The sequence below is a fragment of the Entelurus aequoreus genome, linkage group LG02, assembly GCF_033978785.1.
Source record: "Entelurus aequoreus isolate RoL-2023_Sb linkage group LG02, RoL_Eaeq_v1.1, whole genome shotgun sequence".
NCBI lineage: Eukaryota > Metazoa > Chordata > Actinopteri > Syngnathiformes > Syngnathidae > Entelurus > Entelurus aequoreus.
The window spans coordinates 77,669,681-77,687,832 of record NC_084732.1 but is presented as its reverse complement, the minus strand read 5'-3'; the positions used below and the strand labels follow the sequence as shown (position 1 = coordinate 77,687,832).

Genomic DNA, 18,152 nt, shown 5'->3' with positions numbered 1-18,152 from the left:
ATGTTAAAAGCAGTCCTGCAATGCGATGTACAACGGAACCCACAGTAATCAGCTAGCGATTAGCGTTCTAGTTGTCAGCAAATGAATGGAGCTCTGGTTGTCAGCTAGCAATAACTTTCTTGTTGTCAGCTTGCAATGAACCTCTTTAGCTGTCAGCTTGCGATTAGCGCCTTAGTTGTCAGCTAGCGTTTAGAGTATTAGTTGCCAGCTAGCTATTATCGCTCTAGATGTCAGCTGGTGATTAACTTCTTTGTCGTCAGATAGCATTTAGCGCTGTGGTTATCAGCTAACAAATACATTCCTAGTTATCAGAAATCGATTAGCTCTCTAGTTGTCAGCTAACAATTAACGCTCTAGTTGTCAGCTGGCGAATAACTCCTTAGTTGTAAGCTGGCAATTAGTGCTTGTCAGCTAGCGAGTAACGCCTTAGTTGTCAGCTAGCGATTGGCACGCTAGTTGCCAGCCAGCAATTAGCGTGTTAGTTGTCAGCTAGCAATTAGCACTCTAACTGCTACCTAGCAATAACACGCTTGTTTCTGGTTAGCGATTAATGCGATAGTTGTCTGTAAGCAATAAACATCCTACTTGCCACATAGTGATTAGTGTGCTAGTTGTCTGCTACTGATTAGCGCGCTAGTTTCTAATGAGCAATTAGCGTGTTAGTTGTCGGCTAGTGTAGCGCTTTTAGTTGCCTGCTAGTGATTAGCGCACTAGTTGCCAGATAGCGGTTAGCATACTAGTTGCCAGCTACCAATTGGCACACCTGTTGTCAGCTCGTGATTAGAGCGCTAGTTGCCAGCTAGCTATTAGCGGCACAATACGTTATTTGAATATCGTTAATATTGCACAATAACAAGGTACCTTTATGACTAGTTCAATGTCAAATTTGATCATAATTTCATATGGAATATATAAGTAGGGGGCTTGGAAATTGTTGACAACACCTGCTCTAAGGTGAAGTCCCGGATATTTAAGGATATATTTGTTTGTTTATATTTCTCTACCTGTCTAAAAGATCTTCATCCGCACAGCGTTGTAAGTCAGGTTACGTCTGGCTTTTGATAAAATGTCAGGCAATAATGTGACCTATATGTGTGTATATGTATATATATATATACATCTATATGTGTGTATATGTATGTATGTATATATATATATATATATGTAGGTATGTATGTACACACACACAGTATTCATAGTGGATACATACCTGCTGTACTTTGACTGCTCAGCGGCGGTCTGCGCTCCAGTAAGTGCTCTTGTTCATGCCATGTTGTATTGCTGTCCTCAGGCACACATGGCAGGTCCTGGACAAGTACATGGCAAACAATGTGGCCTACACCCCAGGAAAACTCAGCCTCCACACTGACTACCCTGCATTACATTTTGCACCTGGAGTAAGTAGAGAGAAAGTGTTGTTTTCATTTGAGGCCTAACATATGCGGCACCACTTGACAATGAAGCTTCTTCTATAAGGCGTTTGGACGGCTGCTATTTGTGTGTGTGTGTGTGTGTGTGTGTTGTGTTGCGTGGTGTGTAGGTGCAGTTCTTGCACTGCATCAACCAGGCCGAGGAAGGCGGCGAGAGCGAGGTGGTGGACGGCTTCCACACGGCCAAGCAGCTGCAGAGAGAAGACCCCGAGGCCTTCCGCACGCTCTCCTCGCTCCTTGTGGACTTCACGGACACGGGGACGGACTACTGCGACTTCATGCTGCAGTCTAAGAAGAGCATTATCGAGTAAGTGTCAGATTAGCAAACACACACAAACATACACACACATTTAAAAACACACTTGCCATGCTTGAACTCACAAAAATGAGAGATTAGAAAGAGTAACACTGCCATCTGCTGGCCAACATTATTTCATACACATGGTATGCTGTGTTTACATGCACTCACTGCACTTATTTTGTATCCTGCACAAACGGATATATACTGTACCTTAAAATGAATATATATATATATACACACACACACACACACACACATACAGGGTGATTCAAAAAGAATACGTCAAAACTATCACTCGATATTTCAAAAACAAAAAAAAGTAGAAAACCTAGCTTGAACACGTGTGGTCCCTAACCGGTCCAGGTACCGGTTCGTGACAAATTTGCTACCGGCTAATTTATAAACTACCGAATTTTCTCAGACTTAATTTTTGCCTGTCCCATTAAACACGCCAATAGCTTGTTTATAGATGTATATTACAACTCCTGATAGGAAGTCACCATTTGTTATACTACATGGGACAATGCACATTAATGAACATATAAAATGTTAATTATATGTGTGTGTATATATATATGTATATATATATATCAGTGTTTCCCACACACTCATTTATTTGTGGCGGCCTGCCACGAAAGAATTAAGGCCGCAACAAAATTTTTTTTTTTTTTTTTTGTCCTGTCCAGCTTCTCAGGCAAATCATATAGTTGATGTAGATGCCCATATCGGCTGTTCAGATTTACTTTACAAAAGAGAAGTGTAGGATCAACATTTTTGGAGCTCTTTGTTCAGTGGATCAGATGTTTCATCAAGCTTTGTGTCTATCTACCACCACTACTGTTTTCTGTTTATTTGTTACTGACTGTGGCAGGACACCTCTGCCTCTGTTTCACTTTATGTTGCTGGTAAATAATATGGTTGTAGTAGTAGGCTAACGTTAAATTATTTAGTATGCACTAATTAAAGGGGCAGAGCTTTAAAAGACATTTTAGCTTTTATATTTTTATAAGACATATTTTTTGTTAGAACCACAATTAATAAATATATTTCAGTGAATAACTTATTGTTCAAATCTGTATATAAATATGTACATAAAGTGTTGTAATTATATTGTAAAATGGATGGATGGACGTTTAAAACAAAACTGTTATTATTAATTAGTAAATATACATTTTTTGAGCCTTTAGAGAAAATCATATCATTGTAGTAAATTATGCAAATTACTCGATGATGTCATGTGACCACGCCCATAGCCACGCCCCCACCGCCACAGGTATCTTGACAGTTTATGGGAAACACTTATATATATATATATATATATATATATATATATATATATATATATATATATATATATATATATATATATATATATATATATATATATATATATATATATATATATATATATATATATATATATATATATATATATATATATATATATATATATAGTACAGGCCAAAACATTTTTGGACACACCACCTCCTCATTCAATGGATTTTCATGACTATTTACATTGTAGATTGTCACTGAAGGCATCAAAACCATGAATGAACACATGTGGAGTTATGTACTAAACAGAAAAAGGGGAAATAACTGAAAACATGTTTTATGTTCTAGTTTCTTCAAAATAGTCACCCTTTGCTCCGATTACTGCTTTGCACACTCTTGGCATTCTCTCCATATGCTTCAAGCACACCTGTGAAGTGAAAACCATTTCAGGTGACTACCTCTTGAAATGTTAGTAGAAAGTCAAGGGCGGTCACGACACGTTCTTGCAGCAGATGTTGGTCAATTTTTAGGGCATTACGTCAAGTGACGAGGGCGGTCGCGGCAGTTGCCGTGGTTAAATTTGAGCCCTGTATATATATATATATATATATATGCATATGTGTGTATGTACTGTATGTATGTGTATATATATATATATATATATATATATATATATATATATATATATATATATATATATATATATATATATATATATATATATATATATATATATATATATATATATATATATACACACACACATGTATATATCACCACAGGACTTGGAATCGGATCGAATCGCTAGGATTCATACCCCTAATGGCTAGTGCACAAAAACTTAATAAAAATAAAAACTTATACTGCCTCTCATTTAAATCAGTTTGACAGTGTTTGTAATCAATAACAAAAACAACCAAAACAACCTTTTTTTAATAAGAAAATTAAGAAAAATATTGATCAAATCACTTTGGTATCATTTATTTACTGATACCATACCAGGTATCGATAGTATCGGCATCTAGATGGATCGCCCCTACTTTACATTAAAGGTTTCGCAGTTAGCTTCTTGTGTCATCCTGCTTGGTGTGTGTGTTTAGCGTGCCCAGCCGTTCCGTCTTCTCTCGTCCTCCAGTGATAATATTACTTGGAAAATAAACTTTTTGTTCCACCAGTGTGGCGAGGATAAGTATCTTAGAAGTCAAACATTGTTTCCTTGATGTCTTCAACTACTACCTAAATGACTTGACTGTGTGCGCACGTGTGTGTGTGTGTGTGTGTGTGTGTGTGTGTGTGTGTGTGTGTGTGTGTGTGTGTAGCGTCAACGCTCAGGGTCGAGTTGTGAGGATAAACTACAACAACGCCACCAGAGACTCGGTGCTGGACTTCCCTCTCTACCAGGTGCAGCCCTTCTACAGGGCGCTCAAGGCCTACGTGAACGTCATGAACCGACCTGAGAACATGGTCACCTACAAGATGGAGCCAGGTCAGTGTGGGACTCACTCGCGTTTACGTTGTCGGAGTCATCGCTCTCTGTGCCAGTGACGAGTCACAAGGTCATATCTCTTGTCTGACCAAGCGTCCATCGTATCACCCATGACGTCTGTAAGAATGATAGCACGCCGTGTCCTTCCACGAACTCCAAGACTAAATGATGTGTGTCGCCATAGACAAGTCATTAGTCTTTGTTATGTTCAATTATGGGCCCATTGTTACCACGTCACATCACATTTAGACTCACACATCAAACTGACAGCCCGATGATCGTCTGATGGCAAGAAGAAGTGTTTGGAGTTATTGTGCTCAGCCATGGAAATATTTCAATCGCTACTTCTACGACGTGACAAACTGAAATGCAAGCGAGATGAACATGTGACATGAAGGTCAACAATACGTTCAGTGCATCCGGAAAGTTTTCTTCAACTTTTCTTTTAAAGTTATAGCCTTATTCCAAAATGGAATTAACTAATTTTTGCCCTCAAAATTCTACACACAATACCAATGTGAGGTTTTTTTATAGAAATGTTTGCAAATTAAGACATCACAGCCCTTGCCATAGGGGTGTAACGGTACGTGTATTTGTATTGAACCGTTTCGGTACGGGGGTTCCGGTTCGGGGGTTCCGGTTCGGGGGTTCCGGTTCGGTTCGGAGGTGTACCGAACGAGTTTCCACACGGACATATTAAGTAGCGTAACGCACGTTGTGTAAACAATGCACACCGAGGCACAACACACGGCATGCTAGCAGCTAACGGGCTACGATAGACTGACCATACGTCCGTTTTTCACCGGACATGTCCTTTTTTGCAGAGCTTCTTAAATGCCTCAAATGTCCGGCATTTTGAGTTAGGGTTGCGTGTATTTTCAATGTACGTTCAGGGTTAAGAAGGGGTTAAAAACAAAACAAATTTTGCGTGCAGCAGCATTCGTGAGGGAGGGGCAGAGACAGAGAGAGCGAGAGAGTTATGATAAACGCCCATGCGTCGCCAGGCTCTGCTTTTTATCCATAGATTCATCAGATTTAATTTTTTATTATCTGTAGCAGTGGTGTCAAAAGTGTGCCCCGGAGGCCATTTGCGACCCACAGCTAATGTTTTAAAGGCCCACGGCACATTCTAAAAATACTATTAAAATAAACTAAAACATAACAAAAGTGAAATAAAAAAGCTTAAAGGTTAAATGTAAATTAAAAAAAGGTGCAATGTTGACTAATAAAACAAAGCTGTTTTTTTTTTCTTTCAAACTGTCATTGCTCAAAACATAATATTGAATAAAAATCAATGTTATTATGAATTATTGACCTATCCAAGGTTCCGATTACTTACATCAAATATTCCACTAAGAAAAATATTTTTGGTGGAAGATTTTGCAAATTTGGTAAATAAATAACCCAAAAATGTATATTTTGTTGTTTTTTTACTGTACCGAAAATGAACCGAACCGTGACCTCTAAACCGAGGTACGTACCGAATCGAAATTTTTGTGTACCGTTACACCCCTACTTTGCCATGAAGCTCAAATGTGAGCATCCTGTTGCTGATCATCCTTAATGCTAAATTGGACTCCACCTGTGGTAAATTCAACATGATTTGTAAAGGCACACACCTGTCTAAATACAAGGTCCCACTCTTGACGGTGCACAAACCAAGCATCAAGTCAAAGGAATTGTCTGTAGACCTCTGAGACAGGATTGTCTCGAGGCACAAATATGAGGAAAGGTACAGAAAAATACCTGCTGCCTTGAAGGTCCCAATGAGCACAGTCTGTAAATAGAAGAAGTTTGGAACCACCAGGACTAAACTGAGCGATCAGGGAGGTGACCAAGAACCTGATGGTCTGTCTTGTCAGAGCTACAGCATTCCTCTGTGGGGAGAGGGGAAACCTTCCAGAAGGACAGCAATATCTGCAGCAATCCACCAATCAGTCTTGTATGGTATAGCGGCCAGACGGAAGCCTTCTCTTATAAAAGGTTTGCCAAAATGCACCTGAAAGACTCTCAGACCATGAGAAACTAAATTCTCTGGTCTGATGAGACAAAGATTGAAGTCTTTGGTGTGAAAACCCAACAGTGAAGTCTGGTGGTGGCAGCATCATGCTGTGGGCGTGTTTTTCAGTGGCAGCAACTGTACAGAGACATCCTGGATTAAAACCTGCTCCAGAGCACTCCTGAACTCAGACTGGGTATGACAGTTCAGCCGGACAAGGACCTTTAGCACACTGCCAAGATATCAAAGAAATGGCTTCAGGATAACTTTGTAAATGTTCTTGAGTGGCCCGGCCAGAGCCCAGACTTGAATCTGATTTAAATCCCTGGAGAGATCTGAAAACGGCTCTGCGCCGACGCTTTGCATCCAATTTGATGGAGCTTGAGAGGTGCTGCAAAGAGGAATGGGCGAAACTTCCCAAAGATAGGTGTGCCGAGCTTGTGACATCGTATTCAAAAAGACTTGAGACTGTAATTGTGGTGCATCAACAAAGTATTGAGCAAAAGGTCTGAATACTTACATACATGTGATTTTTTTTATCAATCAATCAATCAATCAATGTTTATTTATATAGCCCTAAATCACAAAAGTCTCAAAGGGCTGCACAAGCCACAACGACATCCTCGGCACAGAGCCCACACAAGGGACGTCGATGTGAATGACTATGAGAAACCTTGGAGGGGACCGCATATGTGGGTAACCCCCCCTCTAAGTACAGTCCCTAGTGGATCCACATAACAGTGAGAGTCCAGTCCATTGTGGGGCCAGCAGGAGACCATCTCGAGCGGAGACAGGTCAGTAGCGCAGAGACGTCCCCAACCGATGCACAGGTCCACCCCGGGTCCCAACTCTGGACAGCCAGCATCTCATCCATGGTCACCGGAACCGAAATAACCCGGCGAGGGGGCAAAGGAGAAAAGAAAAAAAAACGGCAGATCAACTGGTCTAAAAAAAGGGGGGTCTATTTAAAGGCTAGAGTATACAAATGAGTTTTAAGATGGGACTTAAATGCTTCTACTGAGGTAGCATCTCTAACTTTTACCGGGAGGGCATTCCATAGTACTGGAGCCCGAACAGAAAACAGTAGTTTTATTTTTAATACATTCGCAAAAAAAAAACTTTTCACATTATCATTATGGGGTATTGTTTGTAGAATTTTGAGGACAACATTAATTTATTTCATTTTGAAATAAGACTAACGTAATAAAATGTGGGGGAAAAATGAAGCACTGTGAACTGTAAGACTAGTGATGGGTACCAAATTCTGTATTTTTATGGGCATCCACCAAATTCCGTCGGTCCTACCAGGTATCAGTTCACATAAAAATCAAACGGTGCCATATTGGTTGCAAATATGGCACCAAATATGCTCAAGGACACAATCACTCAGCCAAAGTCTTAAGTAATGCTGCAATTTTCAACACCAACAAAACAAGTGTGCTTGGAAGAAAACACTTAAACATAAAGTAAGGCTCCGCACTTCCAAAATGCGCTAGCCTGATGCTAATTTACATTGGATTTGCCATAGACAGGCTACTATTAGCATTAGCAATTTTTACATGGCGATTTCAACATCTCCAAATTTGGTCATGGAAACTCTGTTAATGGTGTGTGAATGGTGTGTAATAGGCAAAGTATTTACAGTGTAGACACGTTGTAGGGCACAACATAACACATTCAGCTTAGAGGAAAAAGCCACTTCCTACTTAGACAACATAGCATAGATAGCCTATACAGTACTGCCATCTAATGTCTTGGAAGTGCAACTGCATTGCAAATGGGAGTTAAATATAAAAAGAAAATATGATATAAGAACTGAACATCACAGTTAAATGTTACAAAAAAAAAAAGGTGTTTATCACAAAATTGTTAACACGTCTGTTGTAAACATGACTTCACTTTAGGGATGTGCGCATCGGTCGGCCAGATCAGTATCGGACGATTTTTGTGAAAAAAAATATGTGATCGCCATTGTCGGCTCATGCTTTTCAATGTTGATTACAAACAGTTTTTTATTAGTCCCCGGCTGACAAATGGCTAGCGTTGAATTATATGTCTTATTACCCTAAGCTAAAGAAAAATCACCTTCATTACGGAAAATAAACTGCTTTTCTTAGTAAATTATGTAACGTTATCACCTACTAATATCACTGGAGGATGAGGCTAAACATGTTACACACCGAGAGCAAACTAAGAGCAGGCATGCTAATAGCTAAGCTAGTTTTAAACAACGCCACGAAAAAAGTGCTCAGTAAACGAGGGTTGTGCCATAAAGACGATATACGATTTAAATACGACGCTAGAGCTTTTAATAACATTGTGATAATACATGTAATACACTACAACAAAGGCAATGTAGCATTGCATTATAGCTAAATAGCTAATTTCCAACTGCAGTCCCTGGCTACCTAAATTAAAGGGATACAAAAATCATGCAATATAATTATGACAATAAAATCATACACAAGTATTAAGAAAAAAGTCATAAAATGCCCTTTTATGGACACATACTTAATATACAATACAAACACACCTCATTTACATCATCACACAAAGACAATACATGCTCTTGTTCACATCTGTCATCATTTGTAAAAACAACCATGATTTTAACAGACACACCTCACAATTTACAACAAAAATGCTCTCATGGATAAATATAATACACATTAAGTTGACATGTCAATACCCGCCTCCATGGCGGCAAATAAACTGCGTTTCTTTACAAGTTTCACAATCACTGGAGGACTAGCTAAACATGCTACACCACAAACTGTAGCAAAAACCCGCTAAGCTAGTGCTTCTGAATGTAAACAAGAGTGGGCGGATCGATACAAATAGCGACAGTAACGATACCAAATACACTTATCAGTTAATGTCTTCACAACATTTTTGTTGTTTTTGTTTACACACACCAGCAACTTGAGGGTTCCAGGTTCGATCCCCACTTCCGCCATCCTAGTCACTGCTGTTGTGTCCTTGGGCAAGACACTTTACCCACCTGCTCCCAGTGCCACTTACACTGGTTTAAATGGAACTTAGATATTGGGTTTCACTACGTGGAGCGCTTTGAGTCACTAAAGAAAAAGCGCTATATAAATATAATTCCCACTCACAAAACAAGTAGAGTGATTATACCTTTTGTATGGAATAAAGAAATCATTGTAATGATTGATAGTTACATCACATGTCTGATTGTAATGAATTGTCAATGACTTGGTATGTCCTATACTGCCCCTGGATCACCCAAATGTGTGGTATGGGGTTTCTGTCAGAAGTCACATGACTTCCTGGAATTCTGACGGCCACGCCTCTTGTGTCTGATTGCAGGCGACATCGTGACCTTCGACAACTGGCGTCTCCTGCACGGCAGAAGGCACTACGTCAGCCGACCCGACAGGTTGCGACACCTGGAGGGCGCCTACCTGGACTGGGACGAGGTCATGTCCCGTCTCCGAATACTCCGCCGCACAGTTCACCAGGCCGACGCCGCGCCGCAATCGACCTCTTAAAAGGTACGCCGTCGTTTACAGCCACGGGCAGACAGGAGTTTGGGAAAGGTGCAAAGAAACCAGGCCAGGGATTGTTAATCCGAATAAAATCCCAAAACATTCGTAAAGCGAGTGAAAATGTTTTGGTTGTAAAACTTTTCTTTCGACTTCAGCGCGACACGCCGATGCAAAGTTGGACTGTTTTGATGTACTTTTACACGTAACGACGAGACTCAAGTCATCTTTAGGCTCGTATGTTCCTCCATCTTGTTGCCTTCATTCTTGTTTGCACACACAGGAAGTGGAATGTTGTCTTCTTTTGAAAGGGTCATGCTGCATAATCAAAAATCATCACCGGATGTTCCAAGCTCCAAATGTCGGCGCCGAGTCGCGTCACCGCTTCAACAATACTGAGGACGCCTCAAACGTCATGTAAGAACTATATGATAGCAAACAAATAGTCACAATTAGCAGGAGAACTACTAAGTGAATTCCCATCAAACTTTCTGGTGAGGATCTGGATAAAGGAGCCACTTCATGAATGTAATATTAGTACTCTTTTGTACGTCTTCCACAACTACATCTTTTTCAAAAAGTGAGTAACTAAGCTGTTGGTCTACGACAGGGGTGCCCATTATGTCGACCGCAAACTAGAACCCGAATCAGAACAGTTTATATTGCCATTGTTTGAGAACGGGTTTACAAACTAGGAATTTTACTTGGTGCAATCGTGCAACATATAACACAGAATAGAACAACATGAGCTTTAACTGAGCTATCAGATCTTGTTATTAACTACCAATCGATCACGGAGGGTGTGTCAGTCAATGGCCAGTCAGGCATTGTGAATTAGTGAAGTGAATTATATTTATATACCGCTTTTAATACCTAAGTTCCATTTAAACCAGTGTGGGTGGCACTGGGAGCAGGTGGGTAAAGTGTCTTGCCCAAGGACACAACGGCAGTGACTAGGATGGCGGAAGCGGGGATCGAACCAGGAACCCTCTACCAACCGAGCTATACTGCCTTAAAAAAAATAGACCTAAACATTAGCGACCATCAATCTTCACTACGACGTCACTTGATTGACATTCACGGCACCCGAGTGTCTTGTGAGATGACGCTCATTATTAAGAAAAAACGACCGACAGAAAGGCGAGAAACGCCTTTTTTTATTTCAACAGACTCTCGCGCCGAACCTGCCGTCAAAAAAACGCTAAAGACCGACCGCACAGTTCCTGTCTTCACAATAAAAGCGCTGCTTCATCCTGCCTGCGCTAACAAAATAAGAGTCTCAGGAAGCTAGCGAGCTACAGAGTTTGCTGTCAATGTATTTCTTTTAAAGTTTAAAAATTAGTATGGAAGGTGGACAAATAAGATGCCAAAAAGCAACCACTTTCATGTGGTATTGGACTTTTTTTCTCCTCCATTTGAAAATGTGGAAGTTATCATCACTACTGTCTGATTCCAATCAATGCAATCATCACAATCAGGTAATACACTAACTTACATTCTTGTCTTTATGAAAGAAATGAATCTATATGTGTTAAACATGCTTGTATTATCATTAAACACCTTTAACTTGTTAACAAAAATGTCTCTTTCATAAATAAATAAATATAAATGATATATATGAATGAGGTAGATCTCCTCCACTTGGTCAATTGAAAAGTATCTGGCCTGCAGACAAAGTGTGGCCCTCCCTGCTCTAAGGTTAGTAAATGATTGCTTAAAGGGGAACTGCACTTTAAAAAAAAAATGTGCCTATCGTTCACAATCCTTATGAGAGACAAGAAGACAGGTTTTTTGGGGGGGGGGGTTTTGCATTCCAATACAGTGGTTCTTAACCTGGGTTCGATTGAACCCTAGGGGTTCAGTGAGTCGGGCTCAGGGGTTCGGCGGAGGTCAAGACACACCCGACTCATCGTGTAAATAAAAATTTCTCCCTATCGGCGTATTACGGATACGGCAACAGCAGAAGTCAGACTGATTTGCAGGTGTGTAATTTGTTGATGGTTTATGCACTGTGTTAGTTTTGTTCTTTGAACAAGGTGATGTTCATGCACGGTTCATTTTGTGCACCAGTAATAAAACATGGTAACACTTTAGTATGGGGAACATATTCACCATTAATTAGTTGCTTATTAAAATGCAATTTAGTAACATATTTACTCTTAAGTAGTCATTATTAAGTACTTATTAATGCCTTATTCGGCATGGTCTTATTATAACCCTAACCCTGGCCCTAACCAAATAACTCTAAATTAAGTCTTTGTTACTTAGAATATGTTCCCCTAGTGTCCAAAAAACTCTAAATTAAGTCTTTGTTACTTAGAATATGTTCCCTATACTAAAGTTTGACCAAAACATATAACTTTGTCTTGAATTTGAAAAAAAAATAAAAAAATTTAATTTTCACTAAAGAAGTGTTCTGTGAATGCGCATATGAAACTGGTGGGGTTCGGTACCTCCAACAAGGTTAAGAACCACTGGTCTAATATGTAAATATAGTTTTTTTTTGGTAGGTAACTAGCAATGCAGCCAATGGGAGCAATCAATTCTACCTCTAAATCGCTTTAATAATGCATTGAAAAACCGCCAACAATACTTAAATTAATGTACATTCTGTAACTCGTATAACCACCAAACTGTAGCAACATCGTTATTGTAAGAGCGAACACTGACGGACTCTTTTTCTAGCGTAGTAACACATCGCCATGCTACGGTATTAGCCGTAAGTTAGCTTTTACGTCAGTAGCTGTATTACTTGAGTTTGTAATGCCCAACACTGCGATACCACACCAATCTGTACTGACTGGAAAAACATGATTACAACATATTACAGTATCTGTAAAGTATTAGCCCACATTTCATGTTTTATTTGTACGCAGTTAGCCAGATAGCATATGTACTGTAGTTGTAACAACATACATGACATTCTGTGTGCATCATGATCAATATAAAGCGTGACTCATTCGATGTATGTTTTTTCCAGTTTATTTGGGTAAGCACTCCATTCATGTCGAAATAGCAGGGGTCAAGTTCCACATTTGCAGCGTCAAAGTCACGCTGACTTCACTTTCTTGTCTCCCGTCTGCGCCAACGTCTCACTTCTTTCGTGCTCGCTTCTAGAAGCAGTAGTATATTCAGCTTCAAAAAGGTATAAGGTTGTAAATCCCCATTTGTCCAAAAATAGTCATCTTTGTCGTTTGTTACTTGTTACCAAGTCTGCCATGATTAGAAAACACTTGTGTTTGATTCAGGGAGTAGGAACATATTTGTTGCCGGAATTAGATGAGTTACTATGGAAACGGAAATAAATAAGTCCCGCATAAAATTACCAAAATATGGTATATATTGAACATATTACATATTGTTATGAACGTGTCTCTTACAACATTCTATATAGACTTGCAGTGTGTATATAAAACGTTGATGGAGGGTTTTGAAGTTGTTTTAGAGGGCTTTGACTCCAATTAGCCGCATCTTGAAAGCGTTTTTTCTATCATCTTTAAAATACTAAGAACAAAAAAAAATGTGTGTCCTTGTCTCTCATAATGATTGTGAACGATGGGCAAAATTCCCCCAAAAAGTGCAGTTCCCCTTTAAACAACATACAGTGTGTAATAACGTCTGCACAGTATTGCTATTTACGGTACACAGAATCAGTCCCTCCACCATTTGGTGAACTGCCTTGCACATTTTGGCCAATCAGCATCATTTTTGTGGCACCTAAACGTGTTTCTGATCCAAATGTATATTAGTTTCTTGTGTAGACAAAGCAGGAACAACAACATGTAACAACATATCAACCTGCATCAAATCTCCCTTTTGTTTCTGCTTGTCAATGCTGCTGTTTTGTTTTTTTAATGAATAATGTTTCATGAATCTTAATGCGTTAATAACTTGAAAACTATAATAAGAGCAAAATGTATTGCAGCACAAAACGACTGGGACTGGTTTGGGGAAATGTTGACATGGTTGGAGGGTTGGTTATGGATCATCACACTTGAAAAACCACAAAATGTTAAGGTAAAAACTGTACAAACGATACAAATGGGACACGTTTGGGGAGATTTTTGACATAGTTGGGGTCTAGCTATGATTAATAACACGATAATTACATGTAATAACATAAAACAATTAAACATTAACTTCATAACTATATATAAAACACAAATGATTGATACTGGTTTGGGGAGCTTTGGACAAGGTGGGGGGCTTGGCTCCAAGTACCACCATAAGGACCAACATTAAAATACAGTAACGTAGTAAGCCTAAGTACTTGTTAAAAACAAGGCAGAGGTTTTATTACACACGTATATTGTGGCATTACACACAGTTTGAACAGTAACGCCGTGTGTGAATATTGGATTCTCTGGCGTACCACAGATTGAGAATCACTACCTCAGACATACTTCCGGTTCCTGTCTATAACGCTAACCCTTTTGGGTAATGTGGTATATAAATATTTAGCAACACACCTTGTTTACATGTATTTATATATTTATTTAACACTTATTTATCCAGGTTTATTAAGATTGTCATTTGTAATGCTGACCAAACAAAGAGGCAGTGTTTACATAATAGAGATGTTGATGTTCGATAATAACTCATTGTCTCGCTTTTACCAACATAAATTAGCGCTCAACCGTTCACAAATTCTCTTAATGTGTTGGAACATACATGTTTAGGACGGAGAAACACTTTTCAAGCGTAAAACATACAAAGAGAATGTCTGCAACAGATAATTAAAAAAGTGTTTCTTTCTGTAGTTATAATTATTACTATTAGTCATAATGAATTAAAAGAGTAGTAATTTTAACAATGAGCTCAGTGCTTTTACTGCCATCTAGTGTCTCCTTTTAACATCAACACATACATTTTTTTGTAATCTGTGTTGATATCTGGTGCTTTTTAAGGTTAAAATTACAAGAAACATTTCACACATTGATGCAAAAATAAAAATCATACAATTACAATTTGATTGGATATTACTGAAAATGAAAACAAGCTTCAAAACTTTGCAACAACTTTCTGAAAAAAAGTTGTTACGAATTCAAACATTTTAGGCGGCAACCACTACATAAAGGCCACAGAAATTGTGGAGGGGCTGATTAAGACTTGCTTTGCTTTAGATGAGGAACAAAAGCGAGGTAATGTACGTACCGTCTGTAATGTACGTACCGTCTGCTCGCCACTTCCTTTGCCATGTTTGTGTGACTTATGAACGACTGGAAGATAATTGTCTGCGTTTCAGTCCTGTGCCTTTTTGCTTCCTTGACATGGTCATGCATAAATTACTGTGCTGCTTTCTGTCAATCAGTTTGTAACGAGTATCGCCGCTGCACCTGAAATAAACCAAAGTTGAATCAGTTCTGATGTATTTTTTTTTTCCAATCAAAAAAAATCAATAACACGCATCTCCATGTTGGGACAACTTTATTACTGTATTGCTAACGCTGTACACGTGGGAAATACTCACTTGGCCTTTCATGTTTCTCCTCACACACAATGACAACATGACTCGAAGCACAACAAGCCTGAATTGGAGCGGAGATTATTCCGGCGTTCATGTTCACATTTCAACAGATGAATAATATTTTTTACAGGAACCAATTAACTTTAAGTCACGTGACCAATATTTGACTTGAGGGATGACACTTTGGGGACAGTAGACAGAAAAACTCCCGATCACCTGAAATGCACACACGTCACCGAAGGAACATTGTTTTGTCTTCACACTTAGAAGAAATCACACTTATTATATTAAAATTCACGTTGAGCAATACAAAGAAAAAAAAAACTGATGTTAGACCCTGTGAACGCCAAATAGGACGGAAAGCTGCTGGAATGGCGAACAACTCAGTATTGCGCTTTAAGCAATTCCATAGTTGATATATTATTTTTAGTGTGAAATATACAGCAACAATGTAAATAAATATGATATATATATATATATATACACACATGTAACATGCTAGACGTGATAAACAGCAGGGCACAGACGAGGTTAGGAGTAGAACAGTAGTTGGACAAAAAGGGTCGGCCAGTGATGTCACTAATGTATGCACGTCACCATGGTAACAGGAGTTGGGGGGGTGCATGGGACCTGCATGCACTCGGTTCCATCGTTACTGAAGACAAATCGACGAGGGGTTTGGAGAGATGACCCCTTTCCCGGGGTTCGGGGGACCAAACGTGGTGTACGTTTGTGTGCTTCCGGGTCGCCAAGGGATTTGTCTGCTGAGTGACGCCGCTTCAGGTAGAGGCACATAGAACTGGGACAGGTGGGGGAGGGAGGGGGGTCACTAGCTAGGAAGGGGTCTTGGGGAGAGAATCTTGGCTTTTCCGTCCGCCTCCTTCCCCTTCACAGCTGCCACGTAGGAGAACAGACAGAGGACGGAGTAACAGATCTGATGTGCCTGCAGGGGAGGAGGAAGGACGATCAGGTAGACGTCGTGCACTCGACACACTTAAGTGTGCTGGGACAGAACCAAGTGTACTCAGGCCCGATCCCACTCCACCCTCCAAATGAAGCAACAAGGGGTGGAACTTTGTAATCTTCCCTAGGAATTGGAACACCACTTTCTACGTCACTGCATAGTTTATGTTCGGGCACGTAGGCGACTACATTATGTTTGCACACACAGTACAAGACAAACGTTTGGACACACCTTCTCATTCAATGGGTGTTCTTTATTTTCATGACTATTTACATTGTAGATTGTCACTGAAGGCATCAGAACTATGAATGAACACATGTGGAGTTATGTACTTAACAAAAAAAGGTGAAATAACTGAAAACCTGTTCTATATTTTAGTTTCTTCAAATTAGCCACCCTTTGCTCTGATTACTGCTTTGCACACTCTTGGCATTCTCTCGATGAGCTTCAAGAGGTAGTCACCTGAAATGGTTTTCACTTCACAGGTGTCATAATTTTGATGCCTTCAGTGACAATCTACAATGTAAATAGTCATGAAAATAAAGACAACACATTGAAATGAGAAGGTGTGTCCAAACTTTTGGCCTGTACTGTATGTCCTACCTAGAGTTGTACCCACACCAATATTTTGGTACCAAAATGTATGTTGTTATGTATTTCAATACTTTGATACTTTACAAAATAAGGAAGACCACACAAAATGTCATTATTGGCTTCATTTCATTTTATCATAATTTTATGATAAAACGTATGATTAAACACACGTTTCTTATTGCACTCAAAGAACAATTTTAGAAGATTAGAATTCAAATTAAAAGGCATTAAACACATGGTCTGTTCTTATTGCACTCAAATAACAGTTAACATTTATTTGACATGTAGCCTGCCAACATCTAGAATTAGGCTAGGTCGGAATAGACAGCTTTAGGGACATTGTATTAAATCCTTCATGATTTATGGATGCCAATTTTGATATGTGCATTAAGACAATTACAATATTAAGTAAACACTGAAAACCAGGCTAGAGACAGATAACACAAGTAACAGGTAAAACACCTTGTTAAAGACAAAACACAAAAAAAATAGAAGGAATTTGTTACAAAATTCAGTCAATTAATTTACATTATTTTACATTACGTGGGCGGTTTGGACTACTCTAATAAGTTTCAACAAGCCAGTAGCTGTTTGAACATCTACTTATCTCTATGTGCACAGGGGAAACTGGTAAATGTATAACCTGCCACTCTTTGAAATCCTTGTGCAGGTCTGAATGTTGATTTAAATGTTTACCTAAGTTTGAAGCAAAGGTTTTAATGCTGTATTGACACATTTGGCGAGGCGTGTTTTAAAGCGGCGCCATGCTTCCGTGTTTTAAGCGTCACCTTTGTCGATAGTTCTGAAGCCCAAATTCCTCCATATTGCGCTTCAAGCACCCTCTTTCTGCTTGTATGTGCTCAGTGTGTGTGCGTATTGACACACTAATGCACCGCGTCTCAGCTTAGCAACGTCACCGCTGTACGGCCACATTTGTGGATGAAAAATAACTACCCGCATTTTCCAAAAGCAGTTATAATTCATTACTGCGGTGGTACTTTATTAGTAGCAGTGTACCGTACAACCCTATGGTCCCACCTTTATACAACAAACCCGGCAGCAATGGAGTTAACAGCTGAGATTGTTTATTATTCATCATGCTTCAAAACTACACAGAGAAGAAGCCGCCA

The 18,152-nt window shown here is 39.4% G+C and overlaps 2 protein-coding genes across 20 annotated transcripts in view; one reads left to right on the top strand and one right to left on the bottom strand.

Annotated features, from left to right (window-relative positions):
• bbox1 (butyrobetaine (gamma), 2-oxoglutarate dioxygenase (gamma-butyrobetaine hydroxylase) 1) overlaps positions 1-11,784 on the top strand; it is a 55,132-nt gene extending 43,348 nt beyond the window's left edge. The window contains exons 5-8 of the mRNA XM_062033025.1: positions 1,292-1,397; positions 1,541-1,737; positions 4,326-4,492; positions 9,822-11,784. Of these exons, the coding sequence (XP_061889009.1) occupies positions 1,292-1,397; positions 1,541-1,737; positions 4,326-4,492; positions 9,822-10,003 (652 nt within the window). The 3' untranslated portion in view covers positions 10,004-11,784. The remainder of the gene's footprint in view (positions 1-1,291; positions 1,398-1,540; positions 1,738-4,325; positions 4,493-9,821) is intronic.
• A 3,623-nt stretch (positions 11,785-15,407) lies between these two features.
• The window catches only part of madd (MAP-kinase activating death domain), a 95,657-nt gene continuing 92,912 nt past the window's right edge, over positions 15,408-18,152 (bottom strand). For all 19 annotated transcript variants that reach the window (XM_062032869.1, XM_062032862.1, XM_062032941.1 and 16 more), the window contains one exon: positions 15,408-16,407. In XM_062032869.1, coding sequence (XP_061888853.1) covers positions 16,294-16,407 — 114 coding nt within the window. In that variant the 3' untranslated portion in view covers positions 15,408-16,293. The remainder of the gene's footprint in view (positions 16,408-18,152) is intronic.